At 36.8% G+C, this 21,376-nt stretch overlaps 1 protein-coding gene across 6 annotated transcripts in view; it reads right to left on the bottom strand.

Annotated features, from left to right (window-relative positions):
- RAPGEF2 (Rap guanine nucleotide exchange factor 2) overlaps positions 1-21,163 on the bottom strand; it is a 128,397-nt gene extending 107,234 nt beyond the window's left edge. For 5 of the 6 annotated variants that reach the window (XR_005626590.1, XM_039699991.1, XM_039699990.1 and 2 more), the window contains exons 1-3: positions 21,093-21,163; positions 17,565-17,621; positions 2,511-2,594 (exon numbers count right to left, since the gene is read on the bottom strand). Coding sequence is in view for 5 of the 6 variants with exons in the window: in XM_039699991.1 (XP_039555925.1) it covers positions 2,511-2,594; positions 17,565-17,621; positions 21,093-21,130 (179 nt within the window). In the remaining variant the exon portion in view is untranslated. The remainder of the gene's footprint in view (positions 1-2,510; positions 2,595-17,564; positions 17,622-21,092) is intronic. The other variant, XM_039699987.1, reaches the window with a different exon arrangement.
- Positions 21,164-21,376: the final 213 nt, after the last annotated feature.

The following is a 21,376-nucleotide window of genomic DNA, read 5'->3' as shown; positions in this document are numbered from 1 at the left end:
CTCCTACACAGACTTCTTGGCTCCATCCTGCTCTCTTAATCACAAGCTACACATGTTGCAAAATAATATGCAAGTGGCTTTTTAGATGGGCAAAGATAAAATGAATTACCCTGAAAAAAGCTCACATTAAAATAGTGTAAATATTAATTTACTATTGCAAATTTAGTTTACTCAAATGACAAACAAAATCAAAATTAGATGATCTTACTTTGCAAAGTTTAGGTTCTCTTCCTATCACTTGATGTCAGTGATGCATGAGGATGTGCTCCTTTTGCTAAACCATAACCAGTTCATTTCAGCAGTAATAGGACATCAAGATGCAAAAATTATGCAATGCTCAAAAAGGCCCCTGAAGTTTTTACTCCCTATATATGCAAACAGTCATTTTCAGCAAACACCTATCCAGTAACCATCTTCTGTCCACTTTTGACACTACTGTTTAGATTCCAGAACACCACCTTATCAGTTCTTTCTGGACAGCGGCCTTTTTCAGTAGGTCTCACTCCCTTTTTTCTGAGCACCCTAATATCTTACTTTAGCATTTCTGCCAATTATTCTCTTCTGCCTGGCTTGTATAATTGAGCAGTTTGCTATTTCTCTCCCAGCAGTTCACTGGCAGGGTAAGAAAGCTGGAAAACTTAATTTTCTTCTCAGGCCATTTTTTCACTAAATAAATCAATCAATAAATCATTTATTAGCCACCAATATTCCAGATCAGAAATTTTACCTGAATGTCCTCTCACTTTTAACAAGTTTCTTATTCATGGATGAGCCCAAAGACCAATTGCAACTTACTCATTTAGAAAGAAAATTAACCGATTAACCTTGTCGTAAATTTTAATAAGGCACTCACATACCATTCAATGACTGCAGCTTCTCAGCACAAAGCCTCTCACTAGAAACACTTTGGTTTTACTCTCCCAAAATACTTTCTATCTCATATAATTAAAGTTTCCTAATTTTGCTTTCATGGACATATCTTTTTCAATTAACAAATTGTCTCTCTTGCCTTTGCTTCCCAACACACTAGCTTTGACAGCTACTTGACTTCATCCACAACTGTAAAACATATTTTTATCACAAATTCCATGCCTGTATTTCACTACGGTATTAGACACTGTCCCAGATGTCATTTTATACATTTCTCCATATGAACAGCACTTAATGCTTACTGCCACAGGATCTGTAATTTTCTGTTCATTCTACCAGGAAGAGTCTCAAGCTCACTGTTTATCTTACTAAATCTCACCTCTCTTCAAGTGCCCAAGTGAGTGAGGCACAAGCACTGTTGTATTTAAGAGGAACAGAAGATTCATGCCATGGACTATACACAGCCACCCTTCATTAATTCAGATAATATATATCTCTTCTCCTGGTATCTAAAGGTAGCACTTTCTGCCAGCTTGTGTCCTAGCACTGCCTGCTCATGGATGACATATGGGACAATTTCCACTCTGCCAGAAGGGTTCCTATAATCCCTTGTTGTGCTACTTTTTCCAATAATCAGTTTTGCACCTTCAGCATTAACTACTCGATGGCACACCTAATATACCTTTTTATCAGCAGTGCCTGACAGACACAAGACACTTGGTTTCACCAAGAACATGCCACCATCATCTAATGGAAGTCCCAAGACTTGCACTGCTCTCCCGCTGGAAGGCAGATTTGAAGATCTAATGTCTCATATGCCAACCAACACTAGCCATGAAGTGGTTTCCCACCTTTTAAAATTGTAAAAAAATTTCCAGTTCTTTCCTTATCATGATACTATACAGAGATGGGTCATTCTTTCATTATGCCTTTTACAAATTTTATTACATGCCATATGCTTCAAAGCAGCCTTTTATGGTAGTCTGAATGAACATGCATATAACCAGCATTTTAAAATAATTCTGCACTGCTTCCATTAAAATGATCAAGCTTTAGACTTTAGTCTAAAATCCTCGCAATCACTTGCATTTTTTACCATAGCTCAAAATAAGTAATTTTTTTTTCTGGAGCAATATAAATGTTGAATACCTCACACCCAAACTTTTTTTTTTTCCATCTAAGAAACTGCTCTTCATTGAAAATCTATTTGCATGACATTATACAGAAGCAGCAAAACCTGCAGTAACATGATCTAAGAATATACTAAAACATACACCAAAGACTTGTGCACAGTAAGTAAAGGAAAACATCTACATCCAAATTCTATAATTTGAAGTATGATTACTCATTAGAAGAAACTACTCGACACTTCACTCCATTTGTCAGGTTTTTAGTGGTTTTACTTTTTAAATCAACAACATCTGCATGACACTTTGGACAGTTAAACACTGTCCACAAAGATGGACTTTCAGTTCTAGCTATGGGCAGTTACCAGAGCTACAAAAGGCAGGAGATGTGTTTAGATTTGTTCTTCTGTGATTCATTAAATATAAACACTGCCTTTTAATTCTAGAAATTTTCTCTACATCTCATGATTTATGTTTAAAATATAGAATGCGGTACATTCATAGCTGACATACCTGCTCCTTGGAAGAAACATGGATTCTTTAATGAAGACTGAACCAGACAGCAGGATATACCAACAGGTACCAATATCATCAGGGCTGGAATAATAATAAAAAAAAAAGATAACACAGTTTAAAATACTTGATTTACATTACTCACAGCAGTACCAAATTTGCACTACAAAGAACATCAAAGAGGCAAAAATGCTCCAAACTATGGAAGACACAATTCAATTATTTAAAAAATAATTCCATGAAACTATTTTAATTTACACCTGCAAACATATACATTATTAGAATGCTCAATTTCATTTACTTGACTTTATTAAAAGCATCTGTCTATTCATTTGGTAACAGCCCAATTCAAATTTAATACAGCTAAGTGATTAAAGGAAGCCAAGCTACAGTAAATACATTGTATTGTATTCTATCAAATGCATTGAAGAATGACAGTTCTTCAGTTCTTGCTGAAGAGAGGTGTAACATCTTTCCCTCTATAAATAAAGGCATCCTTTCCTAATACTAGCCATCTTCTTCTCAAGCCTTTCTTCAAGACAGAAATTTTCCTTTCTGCATGAGCATGCCATCCTACAAGGTAACAGACATTTGCACATGACAAACCTACATCAGATTTGCCAGTCATCATTATCTGCTGCTGCTAAGCACTGCCCCTTCCACATCTCTTCCTGGCACCAGAATAAATTCCCAACAGAAGGGGCAAAAAGTTTCTCTTTCCCTCTCTTCAACCTGTAGAGAAACTGGATGAGGAAGAATTTGTCATCCAGGCACAGCTCATTCTACTGTAGATTCAGATGCTGCTCCTTGAATAATACAAAATTCTTTTCATATGCTTAGACTCTTTTTGGGTGAGTTCAAATAATGTTTTGACAGAAAAATAAAATAGGTTAAGGCTACTAGAAATAGCTGCAGTAGAAGTCTCATTCCATGTTGACAGTCAGTGCTGAGAATCTCTCCACTGTACTTCAGTTTCTAGCACTCCTGCTTCTTCCAGAGAAATTGACTAATTGAATTCATGACTAATGGAGTTCATCATTATGAACTGCATGCTCATTCTTATGGAAAACCATATCCCTAATGACACTAAGAGATGCAGATTACTTAATGAATTTGTAGCACCTTCATTTTTTAAATTATATGTCTCAAGTCTTTAGCAACAACTAGGTCTACTTCAAGTAAGAACAGCCCACATCTTTTAACAATGATGACAGCATAGTATTAAAATCTAATCTTAAATGTTAGTAGGCAATGTACATGTTAGCAGTATATTTTTCATTTGAAGAACTTCAATTTAAGAAGTACATACACAGAGGTCCTCAAAACAAATGTGCAAACCTAAAAGAGCTGAGAGCAAACCGTCCAATCTAAAAACACGTTCCATTTTCATTTTCCACTGTATAATATAAGCATGAGAGAAAGGACAAGAACACAGAAAATTAGCAGAGGAAACTGAGGGGACACAATCTGTGGCCAAGAACAGAGGAACTGAACAAGAAGATGGAGATTGTATTTCTTTTCTAGCAGCCAATGTCCCGACCAGTGAAGTGATGCTCGTCAGCCACATATACCAAACAAGTGACAACATCTTCAAAATCAAGGTTTCATGAATACTTCTTTATACTGATAGACCATAGAGAGCAAAGCAATAACAGTCCCACAGCTAAAACAACAGCATTTTGACTGACATAGCTGTAGTGTTCTAAGCCGCCTATTCTGAAATGTGCCTTGCTTGCTTCTCACATGGGCCTGTATCACCTTCAAACTTGTTGGTTTAAAAAAATGAACACTGTGCATAAGTGAACCAGGTTAAAGCAGTTAAACACAAAAAAAACCCCAGCACTTCCAACAAAAATATCATTCCTAAAAACATGAACATGCACCTGAGTTAAGTTATACATCTTCAGACATTCCTTCTTTCCCCATGAATACTATGCTGACAGGCATACAACAGCACTGCTGCTGAACTGCAAGTCTGTTAGGCTTTTTATTCTGTTCTTTAATACCTGTCATTCTACATACAAATAATCTGGACTAATTATCACAGTTAGAAATTCTTGAAATAGACATTTTCAGCAATGCATACAGACAAAGGAATTTCCCAAATACCGGGGAAGTCACTGTGCTAAAATGTGAGTAATAATTTTTCTATGTGGATTACAGCACATTATATTATCACATAATAAGTTTTGTGGTCTTGGGGGTGGGTTTTTTTCTTTCCTTTTCCTAAAATCTGGCAGTTTGACCAAGTATTAAAGTGTAGTCTGACAGAACAAAACCTGGGGTCACAGATTTTACAATTCTAAAGCAAAAGTAATCTAGATCTTCCCATGCTTCAAGAAAGGCATTTCCAATGATAAAATAATTCAAGAAGCCAAAAAAAAAATTAAGCCAATAGGCAGTATTTTAACTTTTGCAAATCCACTAACATCCAAGATTTTATTTTCCTCATTTTAAGACCTACTTAATTTTCGAAATCCTCTTTCAAACCACCTATTTATAAGGAGCTCCAGTTATCTTATTGGAGATCTTTTAAAAGGAAAGAGAAAAGCAGCTACTGGCTTTCACAAATGCCAGTCAGTACATTCAATATGCAAATGCTTAAGGCTACTTTTGAATCTACCTTTGAATCATTTAACACCTAGAATGATTATGTATTCAACTGCAGTGGTTTGATTTCTTATTTAATCACACACAGCATGACTCTTCACTCAGTTAATCGTCCAACTCAGTTTTATCTCTTCTTTTTGCCAATTCACAGGTTTATTCTCCTTCTCTGCAAGTTGGCTCTTTAAAAGTTGTTGGTCCTTCTCACTTATCTGTCATGAACATCATATACACATAACCACTTTGTATATAATCAAATTAAGCATTTGCTCATTTGACAGCTAAAAGAACTGATTAAAAATATAAATCAAACTTGAAGAATACCATGTAATTGAATTTGTTTTCCCTTTGCTTTATGTGTACTTAATAATTGGTTTTATTTTTACAGTTACACTGAGAATTTCGAAGCTCTAAGCTATTTGAATCATGCATATCTACTGAATTCAACACTTAGATTATCGAAATAAAAAACCCCTTCAAGACTGCTATGTCACAGTAGTGGAATATTACTACAGAAGGTGTCTGCATTCAAGGTATCTTCCCTGAAACACACTGTATTCTTCTAAAATGTTCACTGTCAGCCAAAACATTATAAATATTTCTAAGTCTTCAAGAGCAAAGAACATAGAGAGGGTACTAATTCTCTTCATTTCTACAACTAGTAGTGTCTTAATATAGTCTTGAGCAAAACATCTGAAAAAATCTCACATGTAAAGCAAACACATTTCTTTCTCCAGAACCCACATGCTTCTCTCAGAAAAAAAAGGCAAATGAAACACTGATCTATTCCTTTCATATGAAAATATATTTAACTCCTGCACTTTTAACACTTGTTATACTCCCAGTTGATTAGAATTAAGCCTCAACAAAGCCATTTGGCAGCCAGCTTTTGCTAGACAATACTGTCACAAGAAGCACGTGCAATTCTTTCATTTTAAGGATTCTGAGCCTTCCACAATCCTATTCAAACATCATGTGGCTTTCAATCAAGCTTCCATGTTTTCTGTACTATGCTTGACATTTGTTCATCAACAATGCATTTGCATTCTTCAGGACTTTTGTGCCTGTCATGAAAGACAGAAGAAACTATAGAAGAAGCAGATGCTGAACTACAAAAGTACTTCTTCAGGCCACCTGAGGACTCATGCAAATAACATTTTACCCAATAGAGAAGACTCATATTCAAAAGGTTTTCTTTGCATTAACATTTTATATTTTGTTTTAAACATTAAAACTGAATTCTAGAGAATAAGCCTAATTGTAAAGTTTTCTTTCACTGCTAGAATAGTGCCCACCCCTGGCAGCCCACAGAAGAATCTAGAAACTTTATTTGTCCTAAAGATATTTCTTCTGCCGAAGAGACAATGGAGTAAATTGTTCTTAAAAGGCTTTATTGCAGACAGGACACTTCCCTGACTGGGTTTGCAGGAGGGCATTAAGTTCACATAAGCACTTCATCAGGAATTAGCTGAAGCAGGATTGATGCTGATGACCTTTCCACAAAGGCATCCTTCAAGAGACACAGGGGTTTTTTTCAGCATAGGAGAGTCAAGGGGAAGGTCCACAGCACCTGTCAGTCAAGCTGATGTGAAAAGGAAAGACATCTGCTGAGGTAAGATCTTTCCTATTACTAGTTTAGCAAGGATGCCACTGCTGTCCAGCATCACCACAACCACTGAAGCAGCAGCTGCCACACATGAGGAGACTGGAAGCTCCATAAAGCAATGGAGCTGGAGAAGGGTGAGGAGCAGCTGAGAGAGCTGGGAGTGTTTAGCCTGGAAAAAAGGAGGCTGGGAGCTGGTGAAGGGTGAGGAGCAGCTGAGAGAGCGGGGAGTGTTTAGCCTGGAAAAAAGGAGGCTCAGGGGAGACCTTATCACTCTCTACAACTGCCTGAAGGGAGGCTGTGGCCAGATGGAGGTTGGCCCCTTCTCCCAAGCAACAAACAGTAGGACAAGAGCTAGCCTCAAGTTGCCCCAGAGGAGGTTTAGATTGGATATTGAAAGGGTGGTCAAACACTGGAACAAGCTGCCCAGGAAAATGCTTGAGTCACCATCCCTGGAAGTATTTTCAAAATGTGTAGATCTGCTTGGGGAGAGGGTTTAGTGGCAGAACTCACAGTACTGGGTTAATGGTTGGGCTCAGTGGTCTTAGAGGTCTTTTCCAACTTCAATGATTCCGTGATCCACATCAGGCTGAAGGCAAAGCTCACCTAACCCAGGCAAACAGCAGTTCCCTTCTAGTTTTGAATTCCTTTCTGCACCCTCCCTCCACTCTTGCAGGGCCATATGCACAGTGGGAGTGGAAATAATGGAAATTAGGAACTATTAACACATGTACATTTCCAAGCAGGCATACAAAGCCCTTTTCAGGCAAGACTTTACATGTTAGACTTTAAGTGACAGAATATATTGCTTCAAATACTTAAGACTGAGGGAAAGTTGTTGTTTGTTTTGGGATCTTTCTTCAGCTCAGCTCCTGTTCTGGGTATTTATCTGGATGAAATGTATGACTGTTAAAAGTTATACAGCCTACCAAAAGCAGCAAAGATATCCACTTTCCCTAGTTACAGAAAAGAAGATTTATTGCCAAGAAAGTTAGATGACACAAGCAATTTATCCTGCAGAGAGTCAGAACGAAGTCAACCCCAAAGTCACTCATTAGGGGCAGTAAGAACAACAAAATCAATACACACTTTTTCTGTCCTGAAAATAAGATTTGTGTTCTGCAGAAACATCAACAAAAGGACTCCAGCACCAAGATTTAATGTTCTTCTTTTTTAACTACTATGATAGAGCTACCTACTGATAAATTTTCAGAATATTCAGCTTCCAGCAGCAACATTGCAGTGGTGCAAAACTGAAAGCCAATAACAAAATAGCCACCAATGTGCAGGTTTTATTTATCATCTGTACTTTAGCTGAACAAAATGTAAATAAATGTGCTTGAAATCCTGACTTTTGTATTACAGCACTTTCTAGAGCAGAGGATTTCCTGGGAAATCTATATCTAATTTCCCAGAATGCCAGAGAACTTCACTTACAGGAATTCAGGAGCTAGAAACAGAAAGTCATAAATTGGATTGCAATACCTTCCCATTGTGTGTCCCTGTCCAGCTTCCTTGACGTAGTCCTTTAACACAACTACAACGTGCAGCCAGACAGGACACCTTTCTGCTTTGAAAATCACACAAAAAACTGAAGATAGAACTATGCAAAGAACCTTCATAGCTAACACTAACTGTTCTGTCTGGAAACTTCAATTGTGTCATTATGCAATGGCCTATGACATCATTGGGTTGTCAGAACTGATGAGTTTAGACAGGATTTTCAGACTGAGGCTTTCACATTTTCTAGCATATGACTGTTTTCTCTGAGACCTCAGAGGCACTCAAAGTTCAAAAATCAAAAAGTGCTTATAAATCTCCAGACTGACAAAATCCAAGAAGTTTGCAGGCTTTACCACAGTCTCCAGCACTTATATTCATGCTATGATCTATTTATGCCCCAAGAAGGGGCAGCTTCTTATTACCAGACCAGCAAGTAGCTACATATACACTACTTAAACATAAAGCCTTATTTTATTTCTATGTAAAGCAATCAGTAGCACTTGCATGCTTGCAACTACACATTTGTAACTATATTATCTGAATTATATATTAATGGCATATCAAAGAAATTCTTCACAAGAAAACACGTCCACCACACATATCAATTCTGTAATGCATCTGTCCACAGTAGCACAGTTGTTCCAATTTTAGCTTTCAGATTTCCTGATCATTTAAGGTGCTGAAAACCCTCCAAAATATTTAACTACAATAAATATTTAAATCAGCCTGTTGAAAGAAGGAATATATCTCAAATATCTATACCATCTGTAGTGTCTTCCTCTACACTAACAGTTCCTGATACATCACTTTTCTTTAACACTTCTTTAGAAATAGCTAGATTTTAAAAACAGCAATCCATTTAATTCTCATTCTCCATCAACATGAGACACAGTACTACTAAAACCTGTAAGCACATGCTTACTCACTCATGTTCAACTGAGATAATGAACATCACAAGTATGTACAGCGGCAGGAATTTTCAGGTCTTTGTGACACCTGCTGTCAAACATGCTTTAATTCTGCCAAATAAGACACTGCTTCAGCGCAAAATTCAGTACCTGGACTTAAAAGTACATGCTAAACAAAAATCCTCTTCTGCCTACCTTCTGGTCATTGGCTTCTCAGCCAACTCCTTTAAAACAGCATATATAAAAAGCTAAGTAGCATGCAGGTCTCAGTGGAAACAAGCATGGAAATTACTTCCATATAATTACTGTTGAATATTCCTTTTACTCTTGTGTCTATCCTGAAACCCAGGCAACAGAGGAGTCATTGTCCCTCCACCACTGGACTTCCAGCAACTCCAGATCCTGGACAGACTCCCAACTTAAGTCATCCTCAACATCCAGAATTTCCTTCCATTCAGAGCTATTTTCAAGCTATGCCATAAAAAGGTCATGAATTCAGCAAGAACAATTTCTTGGTTGTGAAAAAGCTAGTTTGATTTATGGAGACAATAATTCTTTAAAATTCCAACCACTAATGGATTCATTCAAAACTTAGATTTAAACTAGATATAATACCATCATCCTACAAGCCATAACACTTGTAATTGTTTTGATAACTTACAAACTGAGGTGTACCTACTATTACATTTTCATGTAATCATACTCAGTGCTGTTCAAAGTAGAATAAACTCCAGAAAGTAAGCAGAGTAATTCCAAAGACATTGCTCATGTTCCCAGGTCTCCACTTGAGAGATGCAGAAATAATGGAAATCTGACATGTCAGAACTGGGAGCTCTTTAAGACATTTAAGCACTACACAAGGAGAAATCCCAAAGAACATTGCTCTGCAAGCTCATGCTCCATATGATCTTGTTCCAGCAGATTAATCTGTCTGTTTCTCTTTGCTCATTTTTGTTATCCTCTCTATGCTATAGGTAGTTTATTGTTTTAACTGAATAACCATTGCCAGAATTAGACATTAGCCTTGAGATACCTTGGGATGTCAAACATGTCTAAGTTGAAGAATTCTCTCAGGTAAACACCTCATTGCATGAAGATCCTGCCCACTAGCACTGCAATGTTCAAACACAGAGTAACCAGAAAACTGCTTACTAACACTGTCAGCACTGCCTCTAATCCTCCTCATTAAGCCAGTTAAGCAGTTACCTGACATCTGCCAGAGCATTTCAGATGCTCTTGATCTCATTAAGAGGTATATTCCAAACACAAAAGTAAAAGACATTGGTACTTGATGCATCAGCCACACACAATTTTCTTCTTCACATAAGAAGAAAAATCCTATATAGTTATACTTAGAGTGAAGATTAGAAATAAGAATAAATTTAAGACAGAGTTAAAATATATTCAGTAACAAAACTGATAACTCATAATTTTGAGCTTCTGATTTTCACTAAACAGTGTGCATATTTCAACTTATGTCCAAGATTATATTTTACAGATGGACACAAGATGAAAACGGTGTCTTGACTCCTGGTAGCAACAATGGGAAATGCAGAAGAATGAACTACAGGAAACAATTCCTTAGTATTAATGGAAAAAAAAATCAGAAGTATGTTTTCCTTTAGAGCAGTTAAGCTATTTATACTTTTTTTTCTTTTTTCTTTTCTTTCTTTTTTTTTTTTTTTTACTTTTGAAATAAAATCAGGGAAAAAAAAAAAGAATTTTTTTTTTTACTTCTGAAATAAAATCAGGGAAATAAAACAAGAATTTTGGTCAAATTCGAGATTACTACAGAGTGCCAGTAATGCCTGTCAGTCTAAAACAGTGACTTAAACATGCAATCAATAAATAAATTATACAAATATATGCACACAAGCTAATTGACCTATTGTCATTGAAGTCTTGATATTAAACTTGTACAGTGAATTACCCCTTCATATCAGAATAAAAGTTCAGAACAAAACTTACAGTCTCCTAAATCACCAGAAAACAATTACAGAAGCAGCACAATAAAATGATCTTGCACCCAAAACACTTTGAAGGCAAGACAGACAAATCTGTCCTTATATCTTACAATTTGCTATGTGTCTCCAAAACCAAAGCTTTGAGTGCCTCAAAGTTCTCAGAATTACAACAAAAATATGATCGCTTTCAGTGAAGCATTTACAGTAAAGAAGGTGCAAACATTACTTCAGCCATCATTCAAGGAAGTCTCAAAATCAGGTCAAGCAATAACACAAATTTGGAACTGGCTGTGCAAAGCCAACAAACTGTAACATTGATCAATGACACTATTAAGAAGCCTTGATTCAGTGTCTGTTTATACAGAGACAACTGCCAAGTCCTTGAATGTGTTTATTTTAATGATAGACATTGCCTAAAAAATTCCCCACAGAAAATGTATCCACAACACAACATATGAATCAGGTTCCCGATTTACTGCAGTGCAGAACTGGCAGTATCCCAATGATTTCTTGGCAACTGCCCAAATATCAGAAGGCACAATACACCTTTAGGAATATTTTCAGGACAAAACAGAAGAGGCCAGCCCTGCTGCAGAACTTCTTTGCATTATTAAATGTACTGCTGCAGAACTTCCACAGAAACCTACGGATGTAGAAGAAGCATGAATGAATACATGTATAGCCTGCAGAGATCTACCTGAAAATTCTGATACTGACCCAGAGATAGAATCATTTAGGTTGAAAAAGATCTTTACAATCATGAAGCCCAACCATTAACCCACCACTGCTGCGCTCACCACTAAAACCGTGTCCCAAAGCACCATGGCTATGTCATTTAAGTACCCCCAGGGATGGTAACTCAACCACTTCCCTGGGCAGACAGTGCCAATGCTTGACAACCATGTCTGTAAAGAAATCCTTTCTGATATCCAATCTAAGCCTCCCCAGCACAACTTGAGACCAGTTCCTCTTATCCGTTCTTACTTGCGAGATTCTCTAGCTATTCCTTTCTGTAGTCTTTTAGAACTTAAGTTATCTGTAAGATACAAACATATACAGCTATAGACCACATACATTGAATCTATAAAAGCACTCCATGTTAACACCATTTCAGTAAGGTGGTGTCAACAGTGCTATTCTGTTTAAAAATCACGATACCCAGAGATTAGTTAAGTTGGGTGGATGTCCAAGATTGCAAGGTAATGTGTGTATTCTATTTGCCATCTGTTAGAGGTGTGGCAGTTATCTTCTGTTAATTGGGCAGTTTTCTTTACCTCTTCCACAAACCAACCCTCCCTCCAGCAGATACCTTCTGTTAATGGGACATTGAGTCTTGCTGCATGACTGATAAAAATTACAGCATCCCATTGTGAGATGCTCCACCCAGGGGGCAGAGCCAAGAATTCCTAACTGGATATAATCTGAGATTCTGGGACACCAGGACAGCCTTTTCCACTGGATTTCCAGAGGAGCAGCTGCCTTTTCCACTGGATCTTCAGAAGAAGATAAAACCCTTCTAAAGGATCACTGCTTCAACAGAACCACACCTGCCACTGCAGGAGGACTGCACCCACAATTCCAATTGGACACTACCAGCACCCTGACCAACAGGGTGGCAGGTCGTATTCCAACTCTGTCAGTGATGTTTTGTATTACTGCCTTGTTCATCTTATTTTTATTTTCTTCCCTAATAAAGAACTGTTACTCCTGCTCCCATATCTTTGCCTGGGAACCCACTTGATTTCAAATTTGTAACAATTCAGAGGGAGGTGGTTTACAGTTTCCATTTCAGGGGAGGCTCCTGCCTTCCTTAGCAGACACCTGTCTTTTCAAATCAAGGCACTAGAGCAGAGTGCTAATGATGCTAAGATTGTGGTTTTGATCCTTGTATGGGCCATTCACTTAAGAGATGGATATGACAACCCTTGTGAGACCCAACTCAGAATATATTCTTTGAGTGTGTGTGTGTGTGAATAGCTAAAGAAGAGTTTTAGCTCATTTTTGTCCTATTCTGAGACCTAACTCAGAATAGCTAAAGAAGAGTTTTAGCTCATTTTTGTCACACTTCAAGTCAGGCTATGCAGAACGTCCAGCAACTTTGGCATAAATATTTTTTGGTTTGCATGTGCTGCTTCTGTCCTCCTGAGGGTCTTCAGGGCAATATGTTACCATGAAAGAACAGTGAATTTGATAAATGTCACTGTTATTGTAAGACTTAAAAGTGTGACTCTTGGATTCCCACTCTTAAAAAGACTACTCACAGATCTATTTCTCACCTGTCCTGGCACAAAACTACTGTCCTGCAGCATTTTTGAGACATTCTGCTCTACCTCATGGAAAACGCTAACATTTTCATCTAAGAAAACAATCAATGTTTGAGTAGCTACCAAGTTGTGCTCCTTTATTCCCTTTCCAGACTTCCTTTGTGTCAGGATTTGATGACTGGGCCAAGCCAGTTCTGGAGAAGGCTGCATGACAAGCCCAACACCAGCATGTTTGGGTCTTGTGATTTGCTATGGTGATATAATTCAGAAAACTTGGCTAAGGCTGGATGGTGATATTACTGCTAATAGACTCAAGAATTTAGTTCTAATCATGGAAATTTCAAAAACAATCAGCTGAAATTACATATCATTATCTTTTTTACAGCCTTCTCCACTTCTCATCCCCTTTTCCCTCTCCATTCCACCACCATACAAGTGCTACAGTCTTAATACAAGTAGATGTTTTTCATTCCAGACTGCATGACAAATTGAGAATGAGGAAAAAAATCAAGACACAACATAACTGTACAGTTTTTTGTCTCACACCTGCCTACCACTGTCAGTAACTTAGAAACTAATCAGCTTGCTATTTCTCATTTCAGCTGAACATTCTCTGTAGTAATAACTGCATTTTACATGCAACATTTTTTCCCTCCAACCTCCAGTTTATATATACAACTTGTCTTTCTCCACGCTGAATTTTATTAAAGGTTGCAAACTGAATTACGTAATAGCACACAAACATTTTGGCATTAGACAAGAGCTTTTTCCAGTCAGAGACATTAACACTAAAATTCAGTTCAAGATGTCCAAGAGATAGCTACTCTTTTTTAAACACTTGTCCTTTTTTAAGAATCACCACCGGTTACTAAGTAGTCGACTGTTAAGAACTTTAATCAAAAATTAAATCTTCTCAGCAGGGACATGTGGGAGGTAGGAGAATATATCCTATCAGGACTTCATTTGAAGGATCTCTAAAAAAAACACACTTCACAATAACCTGGACTGGGGTTTCCTTTAAATTTTTTAAAAACAATACAAGCAGTAACTAAGTTAGTGCCAGCTTAAATTGCTCAAACTACAGGAAACGTAATCACAAAACTGTGTTGTGCTACAGCCTGGCAGTTCAGAAACATCAGGTTTTGTTACTGAACTACTTTAGACTGCAGGTCAGCAAACCTTACCACATTTTCTGCCAAACCAATATTCTTAGTGAAGAAAATAAGGGAAGCTTAGAAATATACAAGATTTCCTTACAGAAAGAGTAAACCAAACACCACTGATGCATACACACAGAAATATCAAACAGCATGGCTGAAAAACACACACAGCCCTCTACATGACTAATGAGGAGGGAAAAGAGGTGCTTGTTTCATTAGACACGTACTCGTTTGCTTACATCCAAAGCACTTACTGCCATAGAATCCTCTGCCATCATAGCACAAAATTCAGTTTTGATCTGAAAATTTTTGTTGAACTTTAAAGAGGGATAAACACCCTCTACAAGTCTGCTAGAACTTTTTCTAAAGAAAATGCTAATTGGAAGCTCACTGTTGGAGACATCAACAATTACTATCATGCAGATATGAAAACAGAAGATTTTCCTTTGGACTACTGATGAAACATATATTAAGTGACCAAAATAAATATATTTTTAATGAGATCTCTAAGTAGATTTGAATTAAGGTAGCAAGATTAAAAAAAAAAAAACCAAAAAAAAACCAACAAAACAAAACAAATATGCAATCAAAGTAAGCCTCAGTTCTGCAGTTTTGCTTAGCAGGTTTTAAGCCCTTTTGTCATTAACTTCCCATCAAATGAAAGGAGTAGAATGACTGGCAAATGAAGAATAACTGAAGCTGAACTGCCACTTCTGATAACCCAGTTTCCATTTAAACAGTGAGATGGCCGTAGGCTTTGAGAATTTGTCACTACCCTGTACACCCGCTGATAGTAAAGTAAATGCAGATGAGATGAGCCAATTTTAAGCAACGTGCTCCTTTTTATCCCTTTGGTCATAGAAAAAAAATCTATAGAGTTACTATGAAAATTAACAACTTATTTTTTGGGTTTTTAATGTAGGATAAAATAACTGCTGTGCTTGTAAGGAATGCACATAATTATTTTCAGCATTGCATACACGCAACAGAAATTTACTTTTTTATAGATACCACTGACAAAGCAGACAGACACACAGTTTTCACAATGAAAATTTTTTTATCAAATAAACAGAGCAACTGCATTAGTTGTAATCCCTCCATTAGCATTTAGGGATAAAGATTTAGCTTTTCTGCCCTGAGATATTAAGTTTTGCCTCAGGGAGGTCAAACACACAGGTCAATTAACAGCTCCAACAGTTGCAGCTATTTTAATAGATATAGCACCCAATTTCAGATTTCAATGCAAATATACCATCGGGGGCAGGGGGAAGAAGTTGTAAGTTAAAAAACAATCTAAAATGTTAAAATCTAATGCTCTTTTAATATCTTAGTTTTCATGATGAAAATGAGAGTATCAAGTGATAACTCTGGTAAGTTCATCAAAAAGTAACCAGGTTGCATGTTCCAAGCTGATTTCCTACAGCTCACAACTGAGTGGATCAATCCTAGCCCGGCTATCACTTTTCTCCTCTCCTGCAGTACTCAAAAGAATTTTTCCAAACATGTTAATAGCAAAACTGAAATTCTGTTTTTTAGGAGAGTACATCTTCAATACATAGGCTGAATTTGTGAAACAAAAATAAGGATCCCTCCAAGTTCATTGCCCTAAAAATAGAACACTGAAATTAGACTGCAGGTTTCATGGGATTTTCTTACTAAGTAGATCTCAAAATATTCATTAAAAAAATGTCAAGCCACAGCTCAGAGTAACAGAACATATATTTTTAGTTTCAAAATATGTAATTTTTCTTTTTTTAAATACAAAATATTAATTGTTAACTTTCATGTTTAACCCATTAAACATTACACCAGAGATGTGAAATGCTAAAGCAAGCACATTTTGCATTAGCATCTATATCCAGAAACTGCCAAACTGCCCATTAAATCTTTTGAATAAATCATGGGGAAAAAATGTCAAGAAGCAACTAAATAGGAATGACAGGCAAACAACCAAAGTGAAGATGAAGTCACATGAAAGGAGTGACAAAGGAAATCAGTGCAAAAGAACCGCAAAATGCACTTCCAGTTAACCCAGATTTCACAATCTCCTGTTTGTGAATTTTATTTTCTCAGGCACACATTTCCTGTAATTTCTGCCTGCATTGAGTATATGGTTAGCTAGCAGTATGGATTAATTCAGCATATAGTTAAAATTTAAGTCAGTGCTTAGAATGACCAAAATACTGGGTCTAAACAAAAACTCTGTTACATAGGAGACATGAACCAACTGCCTGGAAAAGGACAAATCACCAGCACAATGGTCCCTTGCAAATTAGTGTAAAATGAAAAAAAGATTGTATTGGTCTAATTAAAATTATCTATCCACCTATAGATTTTATCTATCCACCTATAGATTTTGACCTTGTGTATTTCCCATACATAACATTACTGGGTTTCATTAGACCTTAATTTAACTTTGCTGAACCGTCAAGGTCCAGCATTTGAGTTTACTCAATCTCATGTTCCTCCTGATGCTCCCTCTAGGAGAAATTCCACAAGTACAAGTCACAGAAATGTATTCTTTGTATATTTAACTGTTCAAATAATGCCAGACAACTTAGAAAAATATGCATTTAGTCTGGGTTAGGGGCAGCTAGTAAGAATCTGATAAACAATTTGTTTCAATAAATTGGTTCCATAAATGAAGCAATTACAGTTCTGAGCTCTCTACTGTAAATCTGAGTTGACACTAGAGCACATCCCTGCTAATTATAAACCACATTAGATTTGTCAATTTGGCACCACTGGCATGAAAAGCTGATCACTACTACTTTCACAAAACTGAAGTAAGACTAAATGACAATCCCACATCCATATATTAATTTTATATAAATTTAATCCAACATGCATCATCAAGCAAGAGTCACTGTTAGCTCTCCCCCTGGCACCCGCAAATTTCTCTGGTGGTTGATGATGAAAATGAAGTGGATCATTTACAGACTGTGCACGCTAGGCAAGGAATTTTGGCATTAAACAGTCCTCAAAACTCACTTTAATATGAATTAATTCTTTCAACATCATACAAGAGGAAGCAGAAATACTTACTAGTACAGAACTTCATTTGCTTCATGCCTTTCATATCTAACAGTTTCACACATCAGTCTGAAAGAAAAGAAGTCAATTTTAGTTATGATTCCTATCAGTGTCACAACGACTTCACTTTCTAAAGTTACTCAGCACTTCTACAGGTAACTCCAGCACTTACAGAAAGCAACCACTAATTTAAATCCAAGATGATTCATAATTCAAGATAACAAATTGTAAAATCTAAGCATTTAAGTTATTTGTTCATCCAAGATCAGATTTGATTTGGGACACTAGATGTAGCTGTTCCCATAAAAAAATTCTATAAAAATAAGGAAAAATTATATTGATCTCATTTTCCATAATGATGTGATAAAAGAAATTAGCTTTATAAAAACAATTCTGAATTTTAGAAATGGTGCAACTTTAATCAGAGATACAATATAACAACTGCTCTCCTTTTCAAGTTGGGCCCAATAGGTAAAACAAGAAATTGTGCTGCCTTGTAAATCAATGCTTCTCATTTTGCTAAAATTCAGCAACTTGAAAATTACCATGAGATTTTAATGCTAAAATCCCAGAGGGCTCAAAGTGGAGAGAATTTCCTGCAGGAAAATCCTCTGTCTAGAGGGGAGGATTAACGTGCTTTCGTATTCACTGTCTGCCTGACAAACGTGGCATAATAGAGAGCAACTATAATAGAACTTACCACTGACTAGGAAATGCAATGTTAACTTGATGTAGAAAAATCACAATGCCATTTCTGTCTACTGCCTTAAGGAAACAGCCCTGTGAATTACTGGGGGGTGTGGGGACAAAACAAATCCCACTGCCTCCCCTGGCCTTTCCATAGCTCTGAAGCAGACTGCAAACCCCAAGGCTATTTGACAGCCAGACAGAGATTTACCTAAGAGGCTCATGAGAAAATTCAAATAAGGAACTATATTTAAATTCTGGAAATAAATTCTCTTTTCTCACGTAATCCATCATCAGAATCTCGGTGTATCAATGACCAGCTGCCAGCAATAATATCATAAGCAGGAAAAAGCACTCAAGAATTGCTACTTAGGCAAAAAGTTTCAAAAAAGTTTATTTGAGACCTGTAAGAGTTGGACTGGGTTTTGACATAACAATCAATTGCCATTTCCTAGATAATTCATTTCAATAGTCAACAGACTGCTACAAAAGTTACCTTAGTATTCATCTCTCACAAGATTTTCCTTATTACTTCAGTCCACTAAAATAATGCTTCTTCTGTTCAGAAGTGGCAGGCTTTCAGTGGTATCATGACTATTCATAAATTCATAATAGAAAATTGAGATCTTAATTATGTTTGCAGATAGATATAAAAATTAAGAATAAAGTTTTACTATCACAGCCTTTCCCACACCCTGGTATTTTAGATTTACACTTTGGACCATCTTTGAGAACTTTTCCCACTGAAAAAATGTCTCTATTGTATGAAATTAAGCATTATGTATTACATATCAATTTCAATCTTTTTCCATCCTGGCACAACAAAAAACTTTGAACCACAGAACCATCTTTTTTCAGACACATCTCTCCATCATAAAATTGGGTCTTGTCAAAATCTTTCACAGACTGGAAAGCTACTGTCTGCTTCTATCTCCTGGGTTTTTATCTTCCCTCTCTGATCCTGTTTTGAGAGGGAAGGGGAGCACAGACACGAAGCTACTGGTGAGAGGATAGCAAAAGAGAAGTCATTGCTAGGAGTCAGATTTAAAAATTTAAATACTGCTCAAGGATAGTCTGTGCCCTACTGGTCTGGAAGGATGCTGGGCAATGTGCCACGTAAGAGCAGGAGTCACAGGAAACAGAATCAGTTTAACAAGCAAGTTTTGTTCCCCTCTGAATTGGGATAGAAGGAAGCACATTCTTGATAAAGTCACGCAAGTTCACCACTGGCACGAAGTTTTACAGCATTTTGGTCCCATTATTAGGACAGCAAAAGGGGAGAAAATGCCTCTTACAGAAGGTAGCCAAGCGTTTCAATTTTTGTGTTACAGTGGAACAGTTAGAAATTAGTCACCAAGTTGTACAAACTATTGAATTAGTTCTGATCAATACTGGTGTCCAGTTTTTGCTCAATCACTCAAACGTGATCTTTATCCACTTCCTCAACAAATGTAATAAATTACAGATGAGATCACCAGCAAGCCATATGGTAAGTTATTCACTACTAGCAGCTACATTGAATACATTCAGTTTTAATGAATCTCAGAGGTTTTTGTGGCATTCCACTGCCACAAGAAGAGTTGTATCCTAAAGGATACTATAAAAGCTTTCAGCCCAACATCTGCTGGGAGCCCAGCCTTTTCCATGTATGGTACTGTAAACAGAAGCTCTCTTTGAGGAATTCGCTATGCTGGGAGAGCGAGTTCCACACATTCCTCAACAAGAACCTCATGCTGCACAGGAAGCCAAGAAGCACACATCAACATACCACACAACCATATGTGCACACTTTGATCTTTGTAAACAAGTTAACATCAGTTTAACTCCAGCTATGCAAAACTTCACGTGCTAAAAGTATTGCATATAACAATAAAACACAAAATACTTCACTGAATGTAACCATGACCTCCTTCCAAAGCAAAAGTAATTACAGAGACTTCTTTGAAGTTAACATTCACATTGCAAAATGTGTCTTGAGCACTATGAAAGAAAGAAAACCTCGCCTTTTATTCTCTCCAAATTACAGAATATTGGCTTGGGAATGTGGACTCCCACAGAACGATGAAGAGGCCAGAAATTAGAACCTAAACCAGCATTAATCAACTCAAAGTTGCTTCAGCATCTTCAGATGTGGCAAATGTTGGCAAAGCTCAGGATATAAAACAGCAGTAATTCACCCTCTCTCCCCACAGGGCATACAGGAGATGTGCTGGCCTCCTTCTGTAGCTGCCAGCCTCACACTGATTCCCAAATGCCTTTAGAAACCTTTGCTGTAAGATGCTTGTGAGAGGACAACTGCAACAATTACTTAAAAATCAAACAAACTCAAGTATTTACAAAAAAAATAGGAAGCTCTTGGGAAAGATTTGACTTGAATTAATTTGCTTCATGAAGCATTTTAATAAAAAGTGTGGATGACATTTATGAAATATCTTTACAAAGTATTATTTGCATGCATTGTACATAATGAGTCTAAAATTTCCACGCAAAAGCAAGCACAAACTGAAACAGAAGCTGACAAACAGACTCTGCTCTCATTACTACTATATTACATAAACGATTTCATCAATATATGGGCTTGTACACTTTATGTAAAGCATTTATTTCTAGTCCAAAAGTTTGAAAAGAAAACAAATGCATCCATAACAGATAGAAATAGGATGGAACAAATAGAGATATGCTGTGCAGACATACAAGGAGGAAGCATTAGAAAAATAAAGAAGGGAAGAAAAGAATGCAGTGATAGGCAGTTTGAGGTAGGGTACACAAGAGAGTATATGGTTACCAAAATTACTGTTCCTTTGCCTTGTTAGTGCATTAACATATATGGTTTTTAATGATACAATATCATACCTTAGCTGATGCTCTCTCAGATTAGACAATGCTTCCATTCCATGTAAATATGAATACACAATCTCCAAGTCCTACAAAAATAAGGAAAACATTTTTAGTATTCTCAGTTTGATACAATCTGTTAAAATAATGGTTTTAAAAACATCCAAAGCTCTTATAACAGGGGTAGTAGGGACACTTCCAGGAGATTAAAGGCAAACTGCAAGAACACCTTTGATTATAATCTGGAACCTCACAGGAGGAAGAATGATAGCATGTCCACATGAAATACAGAAATCTTTCTG

Source organism: Passer montanus, unplaced genomic scaffold, assembly GCF_014805655.1.
Source record: "Passer montanus isolate IOZ18808 unplaced genomic scaffold, ASM1480565v1 scaffold14, whole genome shotgun sequence".
Taxonomy (NCBI): Eukaryota; Metazoa; Chordata; class Aves; order Passeriformes; family Passeridae; genus Passer; species Passer montanus.
This window is presented reverse-complemented; position numbering and strand designations above follow the sequence as displayed.